This window comes from Vipera berus (assembly GCF_964194415.1).
Source record: "Vipera berus genome assembly, chromosome: 2".
In the NCBI taxonomy this organism is placed as follows: domain Eukaryota; kingdom Metazoa; phylum Chordata; class Lepidosauria; order Squamata; family Viperidae; genus Vipera; species Vipera berus.
The window spans coordinates 44,424,178-44,439,641 of NC_138203.1; the positions used below are offsets into that span (position 1 = coordinate 44,424,178).

At 37.8% G+C, this 15,464-nt stretch overlaps 1 protein-coding gene across 1 annotated transcript in view; it reads left to right on the forward strand.

Annotated features, from left to right (window-relative positions):
* The window catches only part of RGMB (repulsive guidance molecule BMP co-receptor b), a 32,140-nt gene extending 16,860 nt beyond the window's left edge, over positions 1 to 15,280 (forward strand). The window contains exons 4-5 of the mRNA XM_081320551.1: positions 1,356 to 1,864; positions 11,948 to 15,280. Coding sequence (XP_081176677.1) covers positions 1,356 to 1,864; positions 11,948 to 12,598 — 1,160 coding nt within the window. The 3' untranslated portion in view covers positions 12,599 to 15,280. The remainder of the gene's footprint in view (positions 1 to 1,355; positions 1,865 to 11,947) is intronic.
* Positions 15,281 to 15,464: the final 184 nt, after the last annotated feature.

The window sequence follows — 15,464 nt, forward strand, 5'->3', positions numbered from 1 at the left end:
TCTAGAGGGTGGTGATCATCTCCGTTTCTTAGCCAAGGGAACCAGCAATGTCTTGAGGACATTTCTGTGGCCATGTGGCCAGATGCTGAGGCATACGGAACACTGTTAGCTTTCCACAGAAGTGTTACCTATTTATTTGCATTTGCATGTTTTCGAACTACTAGATGGGCAGGAGCTCACCCTGTCCTGCAGCACTCAGATCTTGAACCCAGGCTGTCAGCCTTTCAGGTGGCAGGCTCAGCATCTTTAATCACTGAGCCATTGCACCCCCATGCTGTCTATGTAGTGGGCACCAAATGTGGATAATGCAAATAATATGGAGAGTAATTTACAGTGTAATTGGACAAGGCAGGTATTTAGACAAAGAAAATGTACGTCAAAGTGCATCTTTTCAATTTAAATATTGCAATGTAAATGTTACGAAGGTAAGGAATTATTGACTCTTACTGAAATATGAAGGGGTGATAGAAAAGTTTTAAGTTCCCTGAACCCTCTTGGTTTAAAAGTCTGTTGTTCTAGGGCATTTTGCAAATAGAAGGCTTTGGCTAAAAATGTGTGTTTTAGTGAATTATGTATAAAGAGAATGGAGTGATTTTTTTTAAAAAAAAGGAAGAGTATTTTACTGTCACTGTATGAATATTTCTATAAGCCAGGCAAGTAGAAGCTAGTATTTTTAATTAATTTTTAAAATTGAATTGAATTGTAAATAGGTAGTGAAGCAGCACTGAATCCTAAAAATTCCCAATGTTTCAAAGAATAAAGTTGGTGTAGCTGCTAAAGGAATTACAGATAAAGATTGTGGGCTGATAAAATACTGCAAAGCTCTTTATACCTCTTCTAGATTTATCATCATGTCCTCCCCCACTCAAATGTTTGGGGACAGATGCTGTATTAAAGGCTTTTTAAGAAACAGTACTTTTGAATATACTGTTAAACTAAGAAACATATGTGGTGGAAAACTGGTTCCAATCAGATATATTTGAGATCAGTCAAAAATCACTCTAGATTTTCTGATTATCCATCAGTTAGAACAGATATTGAACATAGATTAAGGCTGTAGTCCTACTTGTCCTTTATTAGGAATAATTTCTTCAGTAATTGGTAGGATTTATTCTTGAATAACCATAAGTAGGGTAAGGCTGCCTTTTTTTAATGTGCTATTGTGAAAACAAATGGCTGTTGCTACAATATAGCTACATGCACTTAGGGTCCTGGATAGATGATGGTGGTTTATTAAATTTGTATGTCATTTGACTCCCATTGATTCTTTATTGTGTTAAAGGGGTTTGGGGTCTTTTCCTACAAAAGTTAACTATATTAAATGCTAACATTTCTCTGTCCAATCTTCTACTCAGGTGATTGTCAGCTGCAGACACCATGTCGAATCCAGAAGTGCACTACAGACTTTGTATCACTAACGTCTCACCTGAACTCAGCCATCGATGGCTTTGATGTGGAGTTTTGCAAAGCCCTCCGGGCCTATTCTGCTTGTACTTATCGCAATTCCAAAGTCTGCCGTGGCAACCTGGTCTATCATTCTGCTGTGCTGGGGATTGGTGATCTCATGAGCCAGAGAAACTGTTCTAAAGATGGTCCAACATCCTCTACTAACCCTGAAGTTACTCATGATCCTTGCAATTACAGCGGCCGTCAGGGAACCAGAGATTATCGCGGAGGAGAGCAGATTCCCCCTACTTACTTTTTCTGTGGCTTGTTTGGAGATCCCCATCTACGGACCTTTAAGGATCATTTTCAGACATGCAAAGTGGAAGGGGCTTGGCCGCTCATAGACAACAACTATTTATCAGTGCAGGTGACAAATGTTCCTGTGGTCCCAGGATCCAGTGCTACTGCAACAAATAAGGTATGCTTGGTGTCAGATGTCATGTTTTATCAGCTAGCTTCAGAAAGTCAGGAGTATTGTGAAAGTACATTTTTTTTTCAGAATAGCTGAAAGTAGTAACTGCTGTGGTGTACACTCCATTGTCAATGAGAAAATGACCTTGATTTTTGGCAACTAAAGAAGGCAGAGTTGGCCAGCCTTCAACTGCAATTTGCAACTGATCTGAACAAACTTGTTCTTGTGGTACTGGTGTGTACAGTTTTGGAAAGAAAATAAGAGTGCTCAGATTTGTGTACTTGATGTTTTGTGTTTGCTTTCAGAATTTTCGTGGACAGGATTTTGGCGGTCAAAATTTGTTCACATTTTGGAAAAGGGTGTAACAGGAGGAAAAAGGTTACAGAGTGGCCCAGGTTGTGCATGTGGGTAGGACATGGAGAGGTGGGAGGGACGGCCTTCAAAATAATTCCAAGCTCAATTGTGGTTCTAAGTCAATGGCTATTTTGTAAAATTGGACATAAAACTACTGGCTTGGTTCACTAAGCTGGCTTAGTGCAAGTAGTAGTTTCTCAGCGTGGTATTTTGGACATGCATTTGTGATGTTCTTGGCAAATATTCAGATTGCAAGTCCCAGAGTTTCATAGTCAGCCTGGCTGTGATCATGCATTGCCAAAACACTTATGCTTTTTTCTTTAATAAATGAAGAAATGTACATTTGCTCTAGAACTGCATAATGCTTTGTTGAAGAAAACTCGCCTGGGAGGAAGAATGTGAGACACTGGAAATAAGGTATTGATTGAAGACGGGTAATGTGCTACTTTCATACATGCTAAGTCAGAAGGATTTTTTAACATGTATTGAAAAAATAAATAATAAAAGGACATCATAGATTGCTTGTTCCTTTAGTTATTTATCTGCGAGAATGTTATTCGTGGCAGTCTGTGATATGTTATGCATGACCTGATTCTGAATGTTTCAATCCAGTGTATTTATTCAACTAACATGCCTAAACAAGTCTGTAAAAGAGATACTCAAATGCCACGTTTTATGTGTAGACCTAACACTCAAAATATTTTAGAACTGTGTTCAATAGGTTTACCCCCCTCCAAAAGGGGCAGGAGCACAACAAAAGGCTAGACCAGGGGTAGGCAACCTTGACTCTTTTATGACTCGTGGACTTCAACTCCCAGAATTCCTGAGCCAGCATGGCTGGCTCAAGAATTCTGGGAGTTGAAGTGTTGTGATTCAGGGTCAGCCTGTGGGTTCGGCAGTTGGGTCGGAGGAGGAGGGTGTTGAAGAGCTTGCTGAGGGGGTTGGACAGCTTGATGAGAGCCCTCAGCCAGGCCCCTCTCACCTGGTCACGACGCAGACCCAGCTGTGTGAGCCTGACAGCGTGGATGAAGATGACCCACAGCTGGCCCTGTTCAAGGACGCCCGACGCAGGAGGCAGTCAATCAGGAGTAAACAGAGGAAGGCAATGGGGCTCCTCGGAAGGAGGCAGAGAGAAGCCACGCCCTGAACTGTATTTAAGGGGGAATGCGTGGGAGGGCTGGTTTGCTGAAGGCAACCGCTTGAAAAGCTCCTGTTTCTTGGTTCGTGTTTTGTTCTATTTGTTTTTGTAGCAATAAATTTGGCAGGCGTATTCCAGACTCTTGCCTTCTTGTAAAAGGGGTTGTCCCTGCCTTTTCTGCAGGGCCAGTAGCAGGCTGGTACAGAACATGAAGTCCACAAGTTATAAAAGAGCCAAGGTTGCCTACCCCCTGGGCTAGACAGACAAAAATAATTTTATTTTTAAAAGAGTAACTCCAACTGAAACATTACAAATGTGCAAATCTGGATTTGCACCTCAGGGAAGATTGTGAATAATGGGAATTGTTTTCTATCCAGTCTATCTGAAACAATGCCAGATTGAAAAAAGATGCTATTGAACTAAGTTTAAGGCTTTCTGAGCATTGTTTCCCATCTCCCCAAAATTGATACTGTTGTGATGGTCACTGCAGATGGACTTTAGGACACTCAGTGTATCAGATAGACAACTTGACTGACTCTGAAAGGACTGACTTGCTCATGGTTAGTAGGATCTATTGGATCCCTCAGAATATGGAGCCAACAATAAAAGGTGTTAGTATTTCTTAATGGATGAAACCAGCATTTCATGAAATAAATTGCCTTTATTTATTGTTGGCTTTACTTTCTTGAAACTGCAACCAATAAGAATATTGCAAAGTGTGTCTTTTGAATTGCTTTCTTAGCAGCTGCTATGGGTAGAAACCTGTTTCTCTTCATATTTTCCCACTTTCTCATGGGCAATCTTTCATCTCAGGTATAATTGAATAAAGTAGTCATTTTCTTTAGTGGTGTTTGCCCTTTAAAAATACTTAGAAAGCCAGTATCTTTTACAAACCTCCTGTGGCAGAAAATGCAGGAAGTGAAAATAATGAGAGGCGTGCTTTCATGATCTGAAACTGCCCGTTCAGCAGTCTGCCTTGCTGTGTGTTGAGAACATAGGCAGATATGCCGGCTAGACAGACCTGTTCCTGAAGTACCATCTATTGGCATGTCAGGTCAATTACGGGAAAAACATGGAATAGTTGCATAACACACAGTGTGACTGAACACAACAGGGAAAAATTTTATGCATTAAAATGGATTGCATAATTGGTGCACCTGTTCTTTCTTTTGTCATTTTATTCTTTAGGAATGGCCTAATCCAGTTTGCAACTATACCTCTGTAGATCTAAAATGAAATCAGTCCATTTCCATATTTAATGCTGAGCACACATTGTGAATCAGTAGTTTAAGGACATTCAAGCCTAAGCATAAAATGAAACTCCATTTGGAACTCAAGAAGCTTCTAGAATGCCCCAGCCTCTAGTTCAGGGGTCCTCGCCCATGGGAACTAAGACTTGTGGACTTCAACTCCCACAAGTGTTAAAGTTGCCAGGGTTGAGGACTCCTGTTCTAGTTGTGCATTACAGTGAGGCCATGGAAGCAAATGGAGTTCTGCTTTGCAATCACCCTCCTCTGAGTGCACCTTAAATAAATAAGGCTTTTTTTAACAGCAATTTTAACTGTGTTTAGTCCAGTAATTCTCATCCTTGGCAGTTTTAAAATACATGGACTTCAACTCCCAGGATTCTGCAGTCACCGTATTATTTGTATCCACATTTTTTCCAGATACCCACACATCAATTTTCAATTGCTCTCAGGAATTAGAACTGTCATTAATAAGCATACAATGACAATATGCTGAAAGTTATGCTTTTTTTATTCTGAACTACAATGGTTGAATTTAATAAAGGAATAAAGATGATCAGCGAAGGTTTGCAGGTGGTCATTTACTTGCTGAGTTGAGAATCTTGTCAAGAAGACAACTTGTGCAAATTGGATGTTGATCATTTCAAGATTATATCTTGTAGCTCTACATATTACAGGATTGATACTGATGGGTGCATAATCTCAGCACAGAAAGTCTTTAATAGAAACCCACCTTTTTTGAAGTTGGAAGCAGGTCACAATACCCTTTACAAATAAAATATTGATGCTTTTCTGGAAAGTTTAAGATATTTGATTAGGCTAGCCCTAGACTGGATAAGTTTGCACGTTCAGCATGTCTTTCCTTCCCCTAATCGCTAGACTGTATCACATGTTCATAATTGTTGATATAATGATATCTGACTCTTAATATTTGTAACTGTCTAGTCTGCAGTGACATCAGATTGACCTGTGCAGATAAAGATGTTAAAACACTGGTTACCACAGATAGTCAAGAATTGAGCATCTGAAAAGCAGAGGGAACTGTTATGTTGGTATTATGTCCCATTTTTGTTAAAGTTAACTGCCTAAGTTGCTGAATACTTGCAAACAACATCCTACTCATTTTCAGGCATAGATTAAACTTTTAGAGAAAGGGAAGTTGTGCTATATGCCTTGTCTTGTTGCTCACACAATACTTAGTCTTTTAGTTCAGTATCTATAGGAAGTGTTCTCATATGAATGTATTATAGGCATTACATAAAATTAGGACACTTGCATGGTAAGGAACCCATCACATGTTGCCCTGAAAGAATATACATCAAAAGGACATTTTTATGACTGCTGTGGTAATATCTATTTTACCTATAGGTGAAATCATTTGACACATTTTCAGAAGATCGGTGAAGAATTATAGTCTCCATTTATTAATAGGGGAGTAAGATTCAGCTACATTCCTTAATGCCACCTAGCGAGTTTGGACTTCAGCCGTAAGCGTTAAATGTAGAATGCAAACATTTGTATTGTGGATTATCCCTGGAGGCATAGAATTTAGCCAGGTATACCTTACTGGTGAGCTGCAGAATCAATTGGAAGAGATGTATTAAAAATGAATGAATAGAAGCAAAGTAGTTTAGGAAGAGAGTTGGCAGGAGGGGAGGTGAAATGTTTAACAAAAGCATTGATGTTTTAAATGCACAGCAATATCATCTATTAATAATAAATGGTGTGGTATAGAGCAAATGTGCCGGAGTAAGTTATTGCAGTTTATGGATTAGGTCAGAGAAACAAGTAAGCAATACAGATGGTGTTTGGAGGTTCAGAGACTTTCAAAAAGCATTTTCATGATCATGCTTAGAGGATGAGGGGGTATGTACTGAAAGGTTTCATTTGAAGAAACCTTTAAAGGAGGAATAATTGACAGAGCAACCCAATATGCAAGCAGGATGGGATCATTCTCTGGGGGAAAATCACCTGAGTTCTGATAATATTGATGTCCATGAAGAAATGCATTTGCTATTCTTGTGTAACACTTTTGCAGTAATGTGCAATATATGTAACTCTCTAGTTGGGTTGATTGACAGTTAGCACTTTAAAAGGAACATTACAAACCTTTATGTGTTTACTCTGTTAAGTCTCATGGAATTCATTGATTAGATTCTCAGATAAATGAGTGTAAAATTGCAATCCAAGAGTAGTAAATTATTTCTTTTCACAGTAAAAGACCAAATAGTAAGCTTGTAAACTTGGCCTACTTTAAATCTCTACTGGTGAAGAATTACTTCTTATCATTTACAGAGTGACATTATCCTGTCTTCTCTCTGAAATAATAATAATAACAACAACAACAACAACTATTATTATTTATAAAACCAGAGCAGAGTAGAACTCTTTGGAAAGCGACTGTGATCAGCAGCCTTATGTTGAAGATCTCCAAAATGTTGGGGAAGTCCAGGGAATCAAAACAGAGGGTCATTTGCTCCAGAAAAATCTCCTTTCTGTACAAATTGATAAATACATATATCTAAGAATAATTGCTGACTTTTTATTAGTGTTTCCTGGAATGTGCTCCCATTTTCTGGGATAATTTAGATGGCACTATTTAAATTACCTCAGTTTTTGCATTTTTATTTCTTCAGTATACTGTTATACTGAAGAAATACAGTATCAAGACAGTATAACATGTAACCGGTCCCATGGCTTATATTGTTTACATAATGGGATTATGGTGGATACCATGTGAGAGACTGTCTGAAAGGAAGATGGTGCTAGTGGAAACTACTAAGTTGTCCAAGGCAGGACTAAGGTGAGAAAACCCAGAGGATTTCTGGGAGAGATGACTTAGGTTCTCCAAGCTTTTATCTTGCAGGATTCAGCAACTGAGACAAGCTCATGTTAATTTTGTAACTCTTTGGGAGAGAATGTTTTTTTATATTTTATTTTACACATGGGTAATAATTAGATAGTTTTAAGCTTAGTTTCTTATGTTTTCCCTAACATGATCATGGAGTAAATCCAGAGAGAAAAGAGGCAAAGGTTAGTTGAGAAGAATAAGAGAATGCTATTTTCCTTTTTATGACATCTAAGACTTTCCAGATATCTTGGTATCAATTTTCATAATTCTAGACACTAAAGGCAGATTAGCTTTAAATGTGATGGATAGTTTACTTTGGAATAGTTAGTATAATAATGAGTACTTGCCGGAACATTATCTTTGACATCAACAATACTTACGTGTTAATCATTCACCTTTCCCATATTACTTTTTCAAAAGTGTTTGTTTTTATTAAGCACATTAATTTTGGAACTGATCTGTTGCAGGTAGAAGAATGTGCTTCTTGAAAGAAAGGTGGTCATATTACCTTACACACACGTGTGAAGTTGTAGTTGTACTTTGTAAATGGATACAATTTGGCACATATTATTTCTTTGGCAGAGGTTCTCAGTCTGCCTCTCTGAAATTTGATTTGAATTCTTCCCATCCTCCGCCCCACCTCCTGGCTTTAGCGTTACCCATTAAGAAGTTTTAATATGCCTGAAATTCTTGAAGTATAGGAATTCTCACTGACATGGAAACAAATTTTCTTGCAGTTCTGATTATGTAGTAAAAAAAATTGTGACACATTTGGACACAAATGATTGAACATTAGTTTATACTATGAAATGTAGCAGTTGATATTACAAATATTATTTATGTGAAAAAAGTAAAAGTGAATGTACTAATATTAGGTTTTTTAACATGGGAAATTGAGTTCTTTGCTGAAGCAGGCTCCAACGGAATATAAATAAAAATTGACAGCTTCTGTTTGTTTAGAAAGCCAGATAAAATGTTTGGAAAAGATAAATTTTGTAATCTGCTTCCTCATGGTTCTTTTGCCAATACTGGAGACAATGGAAAAATGAGGTCATGGAAAGAGTGTTCAGTTGAAAGCACTGCACTGCAATATATTGCCATCTCTTTCTAATATCACAGCCCTTTATTTAGCAATCCCTTATTATAAAATCTTGGGAAAGTTTATTGAATTGCAATGGGCATCATGTGGCCTTTAGAGATACATTGAAAGGAACAGCTGCATTTGCAGCAAGCAAAAGGCAAGTCTACTTGACATGGGTCCTAGAATGCTATAGCACCAAGGTAGTTGGATGTCTTACATAGGCCTCATTTTGGACATTCATATCTTTGCTATATGGTAATAAGAACAATTCAAAAGGATCAGATGGTTTCTCCACATGGTAGCCCTTTGTTTTTTCTTTAGATCAGATATAGGGAATTATTGTCCTCTGAAGGGCCCATGAGCTACAGAGAACAAAATGAGGGAGAGCCAGAACAATCCTGAGCTGAATGTATGGGATCATATGTTCTCTCAGAAACTCAGACGTACACATAGTAAGGGAAGTGAGTTTTATGCATTGCTTGGTCAAAACATGGACCAAATTCCAAAGCTTGTCCTAGCAAGTGGAATTTGGGAACAACATTACTAAGTTGTCTGCTGGATGCCAGGGCCTAGGGTTCTTATTATTTAATGTGACAAGAATTGGTGTAGTATGTGGAAGACATAAAATTTGGCCCAGTATTACAGGGCTGCTCTTCCAATGTTAAATCATCATCGGAAGCAGGTATGCTTACTCTTCAGGGCTTTGCTTTAAATTTTCCATCTCAGACCTCTAAATGCAGTATGTTAAAATATGGGAATCAACAAAACTACGATCATTTTATGAAATGAAAGAACATAGCTCAGAGTGACGTTAATGGGGAGAATTATGGCAATTAGTCTTGTGGCAAGATGGTGAGGCTGAAGGGATCAGCAGAGGGAAGGGAGAGCTCTAATTAATCACAATTTGTACAACTGATCTCTCACTTTAGGTATGAATGAACTTGCTCAGGACTCTTTATTTTCCTTGGGCTGATAGCTTTTTCTGCTAAGAAGCATTAGTTTAATTACAAAGTGGATCCCATGTCTACGCAGCTGGAGACTGGAGTTTTTCATCCACTAAAATAAGGATGATGTAGGAGGAGGAGAATGGCCAAGACAGGAGAGAGAATCCTGAATGTAGTAAAAGTTGAGGGATGCTTAAATGTTGGTGATAGTGTCTGATAAGAATATTCTGTGGTGCCCTTCCTATCATGAATATTTTACTCTTTAATTGACAGCTTCTGTTAAAATGAGAGAACAAATATGAATAGGTCAGGTTCTAAAACCTAGGTGGAATTCTTTGGTCAACTTTGGGGCAGTCAGTCCCCCCCCCCTTTTTTAGGGGCAATTCTTTGTGAACCATCTCAAGGCTCCTGAGAAGATAGGCAGAATATAAAAATACGACATATTAATTAAAAAAATGTTAATACAAATATCTTAATAGTTGAGGTGCTGTATGATGCATGAATTTAGGAACTTTAGGGGAAATTAGAGACAGATTGTGAAAACCAGTTATTTTGTTAGAATTGTATTGTTGTGTAAACTTATAAGCAGCTTAGATGCATTTCATTGAAGAAATAGCAATGTAGAATAAACGTGTACCTTAGACCAAAACACTTAACTCTGGAGGAGAGAAAAATAATGAAGGGAGCATTCTGAAGTTTCACACTAGAGACCTTAGAAAGAACAAAGTAATCTTTAACAGGTATGACTTTATAAACCATAAGGTGGATATGTAGAAAACATTTGCCTTGATGTTTTCCCCTCCTGAAACATTTTGTTCAAATGGTCTGCTTGAACTTCTCCTTTTCTTTCTTTAGGGCTTTGGCTGTGTATACGTAGGCAGCTATAAAAGCTAAAATTATGAATGAATAAAAAGGTTCCTATTTTGACCTCCTTTTTCTTCACTCTATCATTTCAGATCAGCTCTGTAGTGTGTAGGAGCCTATGGTGGAAATAGTTCATTGCTTTAGGCTGAGGTTCCAACATTCTTGCTGTTAGCCAATTTGCTGAAGTTAAAAGGAATTGAATCCAAAACATTTGGAAAGCATACCGTTTAGGATAAGGATTTTTAGACTACAATAATTCTTATACGATATGTTAAGGCCATACAAAAATGAGCCACTAGGGCAGGGGTCTGCAAGCTTGACAACTTGATTCTCTCTGTCCTATCTTGGTCATTCTCCTCCTCCTCCATCATCCTTATTTTAGCTCCACATATTCTGCCTTGTGCTATCAGCCAGCTATGCTGGCTGAGGAATTCTGGAAGCTGAAGTCCACAAGTCTTAAAAGTTGTCAAGAATGCAGACCCCTGCGCTAGGGGAAAGTGTCTGGGCTAAAGTAATAATTGGTGAGTAATAAATTCAATAAAAGAATAATTAAAGTATTCTTCCTCTTACATTGACCAAAACCTTTGAAGAAAAATGTGAAATTATTAGCAAATGAGCACACTTATTTCTTTGCCATTATCTTCCCCATTGCCCATGGATGAACTGTTCAGCTGTTCTGAAGTATATATCCATAAATAGCCATGATCTCATCTAGTGAGGCTTTTGGAAATAAAACAAAATCCATTTTGATCCATTCTAAATATTTCTGAAATTTCTTGGATGAATTGCATACAAATGCGTACAATTCCGGTTATTTTTTCATTCTACCTTATCGTTCTTTTAAATTATTGAAGAGATTTGTTGCTAAAGTTTGATGGCAAATGAGGGAACTATGAAAACTTATTAAAGCCTTGCATAGCCTGTTTATTTGTCAAGAAAATGTCTGTATTATGAAAACAGCTACCCAGTAAATATAATTACTTAAGCCACTGTTCAGGTCATTTGTATGTTACATTTATGGTTTATACTATGGGTATAAACCATAAATGTACTGAGCCATATTTTTCTATCACATCAACCTTGGGATAATTTTGAAGAGATGCTTGCACTCCACTAAGATAGTAGTGCTTGTGTCTACTAGTTCTTATGAATGTCATATATTCTGAAATGCTATCATTCTGTACACCGAATACACTTCTTTTGTCATTCTGTACATTGAATACCCTCCTTATTGGCATTTGACTTGAAACACCAGCACAGAATTATCCACCTTGCCCCCTTACTTTTACTCTTTAAGGACCCCTATTTTTTAAGTAGGAAGGTTCTCCCTGAGGTTTCTCTATTTTAAATAGTGGCATCTTGGTCTTCTTGTAACTGCCAGGATAAGGTGGTTATACAATAATAATTTGAAAATGTTGCACTCCATATGTATTGATAAGCTTGTTCCTGAAATTTGTATAATTATATTGCTCTGTTTTTAACAATAGATGCTCCTCTTTAAGGCTTCTTAAGTAGTCTGCTGGAATTCATATATTCCATGACACATACCGATGAGCTGTCATGTGAAACGTCCTGTTCTAACTCTCTTGTTTTTCTTGTTTTCCCTGCAGATTACCATTATCTTTAAATCCTACCAAGACTGTACAGATCAGAAGGTGTATCAGGCAGTAACCGATGATTTGCCAGCAGCTTTTGTAGATGGGACTACTAGTGGTGGAGATGGAGACCCCAAAAGCTTGCGTATTGTGGAAAGAGTGAGTGGCAAATACGTAGAAATGCATGCTAGGTACATTGGAACTACCGTGTTTGTGCGCCAGCTTGGCCGTTACTTAACACTATCCATTCGCATGCCAGAAGAGCTAGCCCTGGCTTATGAGGAGAGCCAGGACCTGCAGCTCTGTGTGAACGGCTGTCCCTTGAGTGAACGCATTGATGACAGCGGGCATCTTCCTTTACCAGTGACGGGGCAGCTTCTTCCTTCTGGGGTTTCAAGTCACACCCGTTCTGTATATACACTGGAGACTGCAACCACCAAGTGCCATGAGAAGATGCTGCTGAAGGACATCTATTTTCATTCTTGCGTATTTGATTTACTCACCACTGGTGACGCCAATTTCACAGCTGCTGCACACAGTGCCTTGCAGGATGTTGAGGCGCTGCATCCGAGGAAGGAGAGATGGCACATCTTCCCCAACAATGAGGGCAGTGCTCAGAGGGCAAAATTTGGACTTGTAGGCTTTCTGCTTCTTGTGTTTTTGTAGGATTCTCCCCTCTTTGATGGTTGTTGTAGAGAACAAAGTTTTAAAATATATATTGTCATAATATATTAAGAACATATATGTATATACCGTGTATATGAAGGGATGCTTTTTTGTCCTGGGACATCCAGAGGATTGTATATAATTGTGTTATCCTTTTTCCTATGTATGTTGGATGTAATATTCTTTTGATTGTAATATTTTTTGCTTTGCAGTTGGTGAAACATTTTATAATGTCCTCTCATCAGGACCTAATAGAAAGCACTTTATTTTTTATATATTAACTATTTATGTGTACCTAGGTAATATGTAAAGCATATATCCATCTGTACATATATCATACCCAGTATGCCCTCTAAGTATTGCCTAGCTTAATTCGTACATTTACAAGTTTTATTTGATTCCTTTTCTTACATTCTTTTGGCCAGTTTAAGACAACACAAGAATCTAGCTAGGTAGATAATGTAGACCTAGGTCTAGAACAAGCCTAGGACTTCCATTGGACCCTAGGCCAGTAGCCTCCATTTCATAGGAATGCAGCATTTATTGGCCATAAATCTTCAGAATTAGTGCATTCACGACTGCATCTTATTGTTTACTGATGCAGCAAATCTCTACTTCCATCCAAGAATTGCTTTTAGCATTAAAAATTGTACTTGAGTTTTAATATGCAAGTACAAAATGTAAGTTTTCTATGAATTACGCAAAGGACATGCATAGAAAGCTGCGTCTCTTTTCTTTCCAGATGTATATGAAGGAGGCCTAAAGACTTTCCAGAACTTTTTTTGGGAGGCTAAGCCTCAAATCTCTTTCATAATTATATGGATCTCTTCAAGTGGTTTTTATTAAATGTTGTATCCTAAGATAGTGGTAGGCCTTAATTGCTTCATTTTACTCCTAAACGTTTTTGCAACAACTAATCATAAAAATTGGTAATAAGCATAATTTTTGAATTGTCTGAAAAGAAAGGTAGAAAATTAAGAAAATGGATATTGCTCAGGAGGTTAGGATTACTTAATTATCATTCCTTTGTCAATTTTAGCAAGTTGCTCAACTGCAAGATCTTCGGCATTGGTCTGCTAAGTACAGACATATACATAAACATTATTTTGGATGTGTAAAAAGACTGGCAGATTTATTGTGACATCAGTTTTGATGGATTACAATCTATTATATGACGCATCTGTGATACAGGCTGCAGCCAATAAGAACTTAACACTTGCTAGAATTGTTGCACTATGGTCCTTAAAGTATACTCTAGATACAGAGAAATCTGTATAAAAATTCACTGCCAGCTGAACAAGTATTTCTTACTCTCTTATTAGCAGAATATCATTTCCCATGCTGGCAACTAGGCTGACAACAAGCCTGCTTCAGATCATTTCAGCTTTAGCTATACTTAATGAGCAATCAGCAAAACAAAGCATTGTGCTAGGAAGGCATGGTGGTTCCTTGCACTGTAATGCTCCTTTGGACTTTGGTGATTGATCTGGGAATGGACTGTTATGTCTCAAGCAGGGCTTTTACCCAGCATTTGAGACTGGAAGTGTCAAAGATTGAACCTGCCACCATCCTCCTGTGCCTGGATTAGTTGCATATGTGTTTAGTAACTTTCATTGAAGTGGGAAAGCATTAGTTTGTAATACTGATTGGAACTCTCTCCTAGTTAAGCATAGATATTTCTAACTTGCTTGACTTGGATTCATGTCATGCAAATTCTTGTTGATCTTGAATAAATCTTTCCTGTTTTAAAGTGACAGTCCCATAGTAGTTTAAGCTTTTACTTAAAATCACTGAATACAAGCAAAATTGCTTGCTAGTTTGTATATTCAAAATGTGCCTGATCTCAGAGTGTCAGGATCAACTTGAGGTTTAGGTTTGTGGCCCAAGTATATGACTTAATTTTTTCAGCTACAAAATGTTTAAAATTCTGCCTTTGGTCAGTTGTTAAGGCAATACAGAATATGAAGCCAACCTTACTGTATTTCTCCTTCCCCTGTCCCCTTTCCAGTCTTGTATGGAGAAAAACATGATGGTCTTAGAATAGTTGAATTTTTTCATATTTTTATGTGCCAAGTGAAAAGGTATTTGTGGAAGAAGTCTGGTTAGACAAGTCTAGAGTTGTAGCTACAATGTGAGCCCATTGTAAGTAACAGGTGTATGCTAATTTTCTGCATTCCCAAACCCCCATGAAGTATGCACACATGCGTGTGTTTGCAGACATACACAACAAATAACTAAAAACTAAGGAATCCAGAGATAAGTCATATTTTGGAAAAGGTGGCATTGGAAATGCTTTTCCCTTCTTGTCCTAACTGGTTTTTTTTTTAAGAAAATGTTATTCACACATGTTGGTTCTTAAAAGTCCACCATAGCCAAGAGAACTTTAGTCAATGCCAAACATATAGATAGCTTGAAGCTAGTGAGTGGTCTCTGGAGAAAACATATACTTAGAGGGAACACTGGTTTTCATAGATAACTCCAATCGACTGTCTCTTTTAGAAGGCTTCAGACATATGCTTGAGAAAAAGAATACAAAACAAAACACAGTATGACCAATATTTTGCAGACCATTTTAGATGTGCTTCATGGCTATACTATTAAGTATATGTTTGTGTGAAAAAGAAAAGTGACCGTGCAGTGTATACTTTAAATTATGATAGAACAATAAAGTTACATATCATGCTGTGGAATGTTTGTGCCATTACTGACCCCTGCTGGTTGCCAGTATATAATAGTTGACGACTAGTAATGTAACTAAAGGTGTGTTCCAATCAAATCCAGCCAATCTCTAAATTTTGAGAAGAAAGTGCAGTGCCTGAAACCAAAGCAACAGCTCATTGAGATGAGACTAAAGCCCCACAGAGCA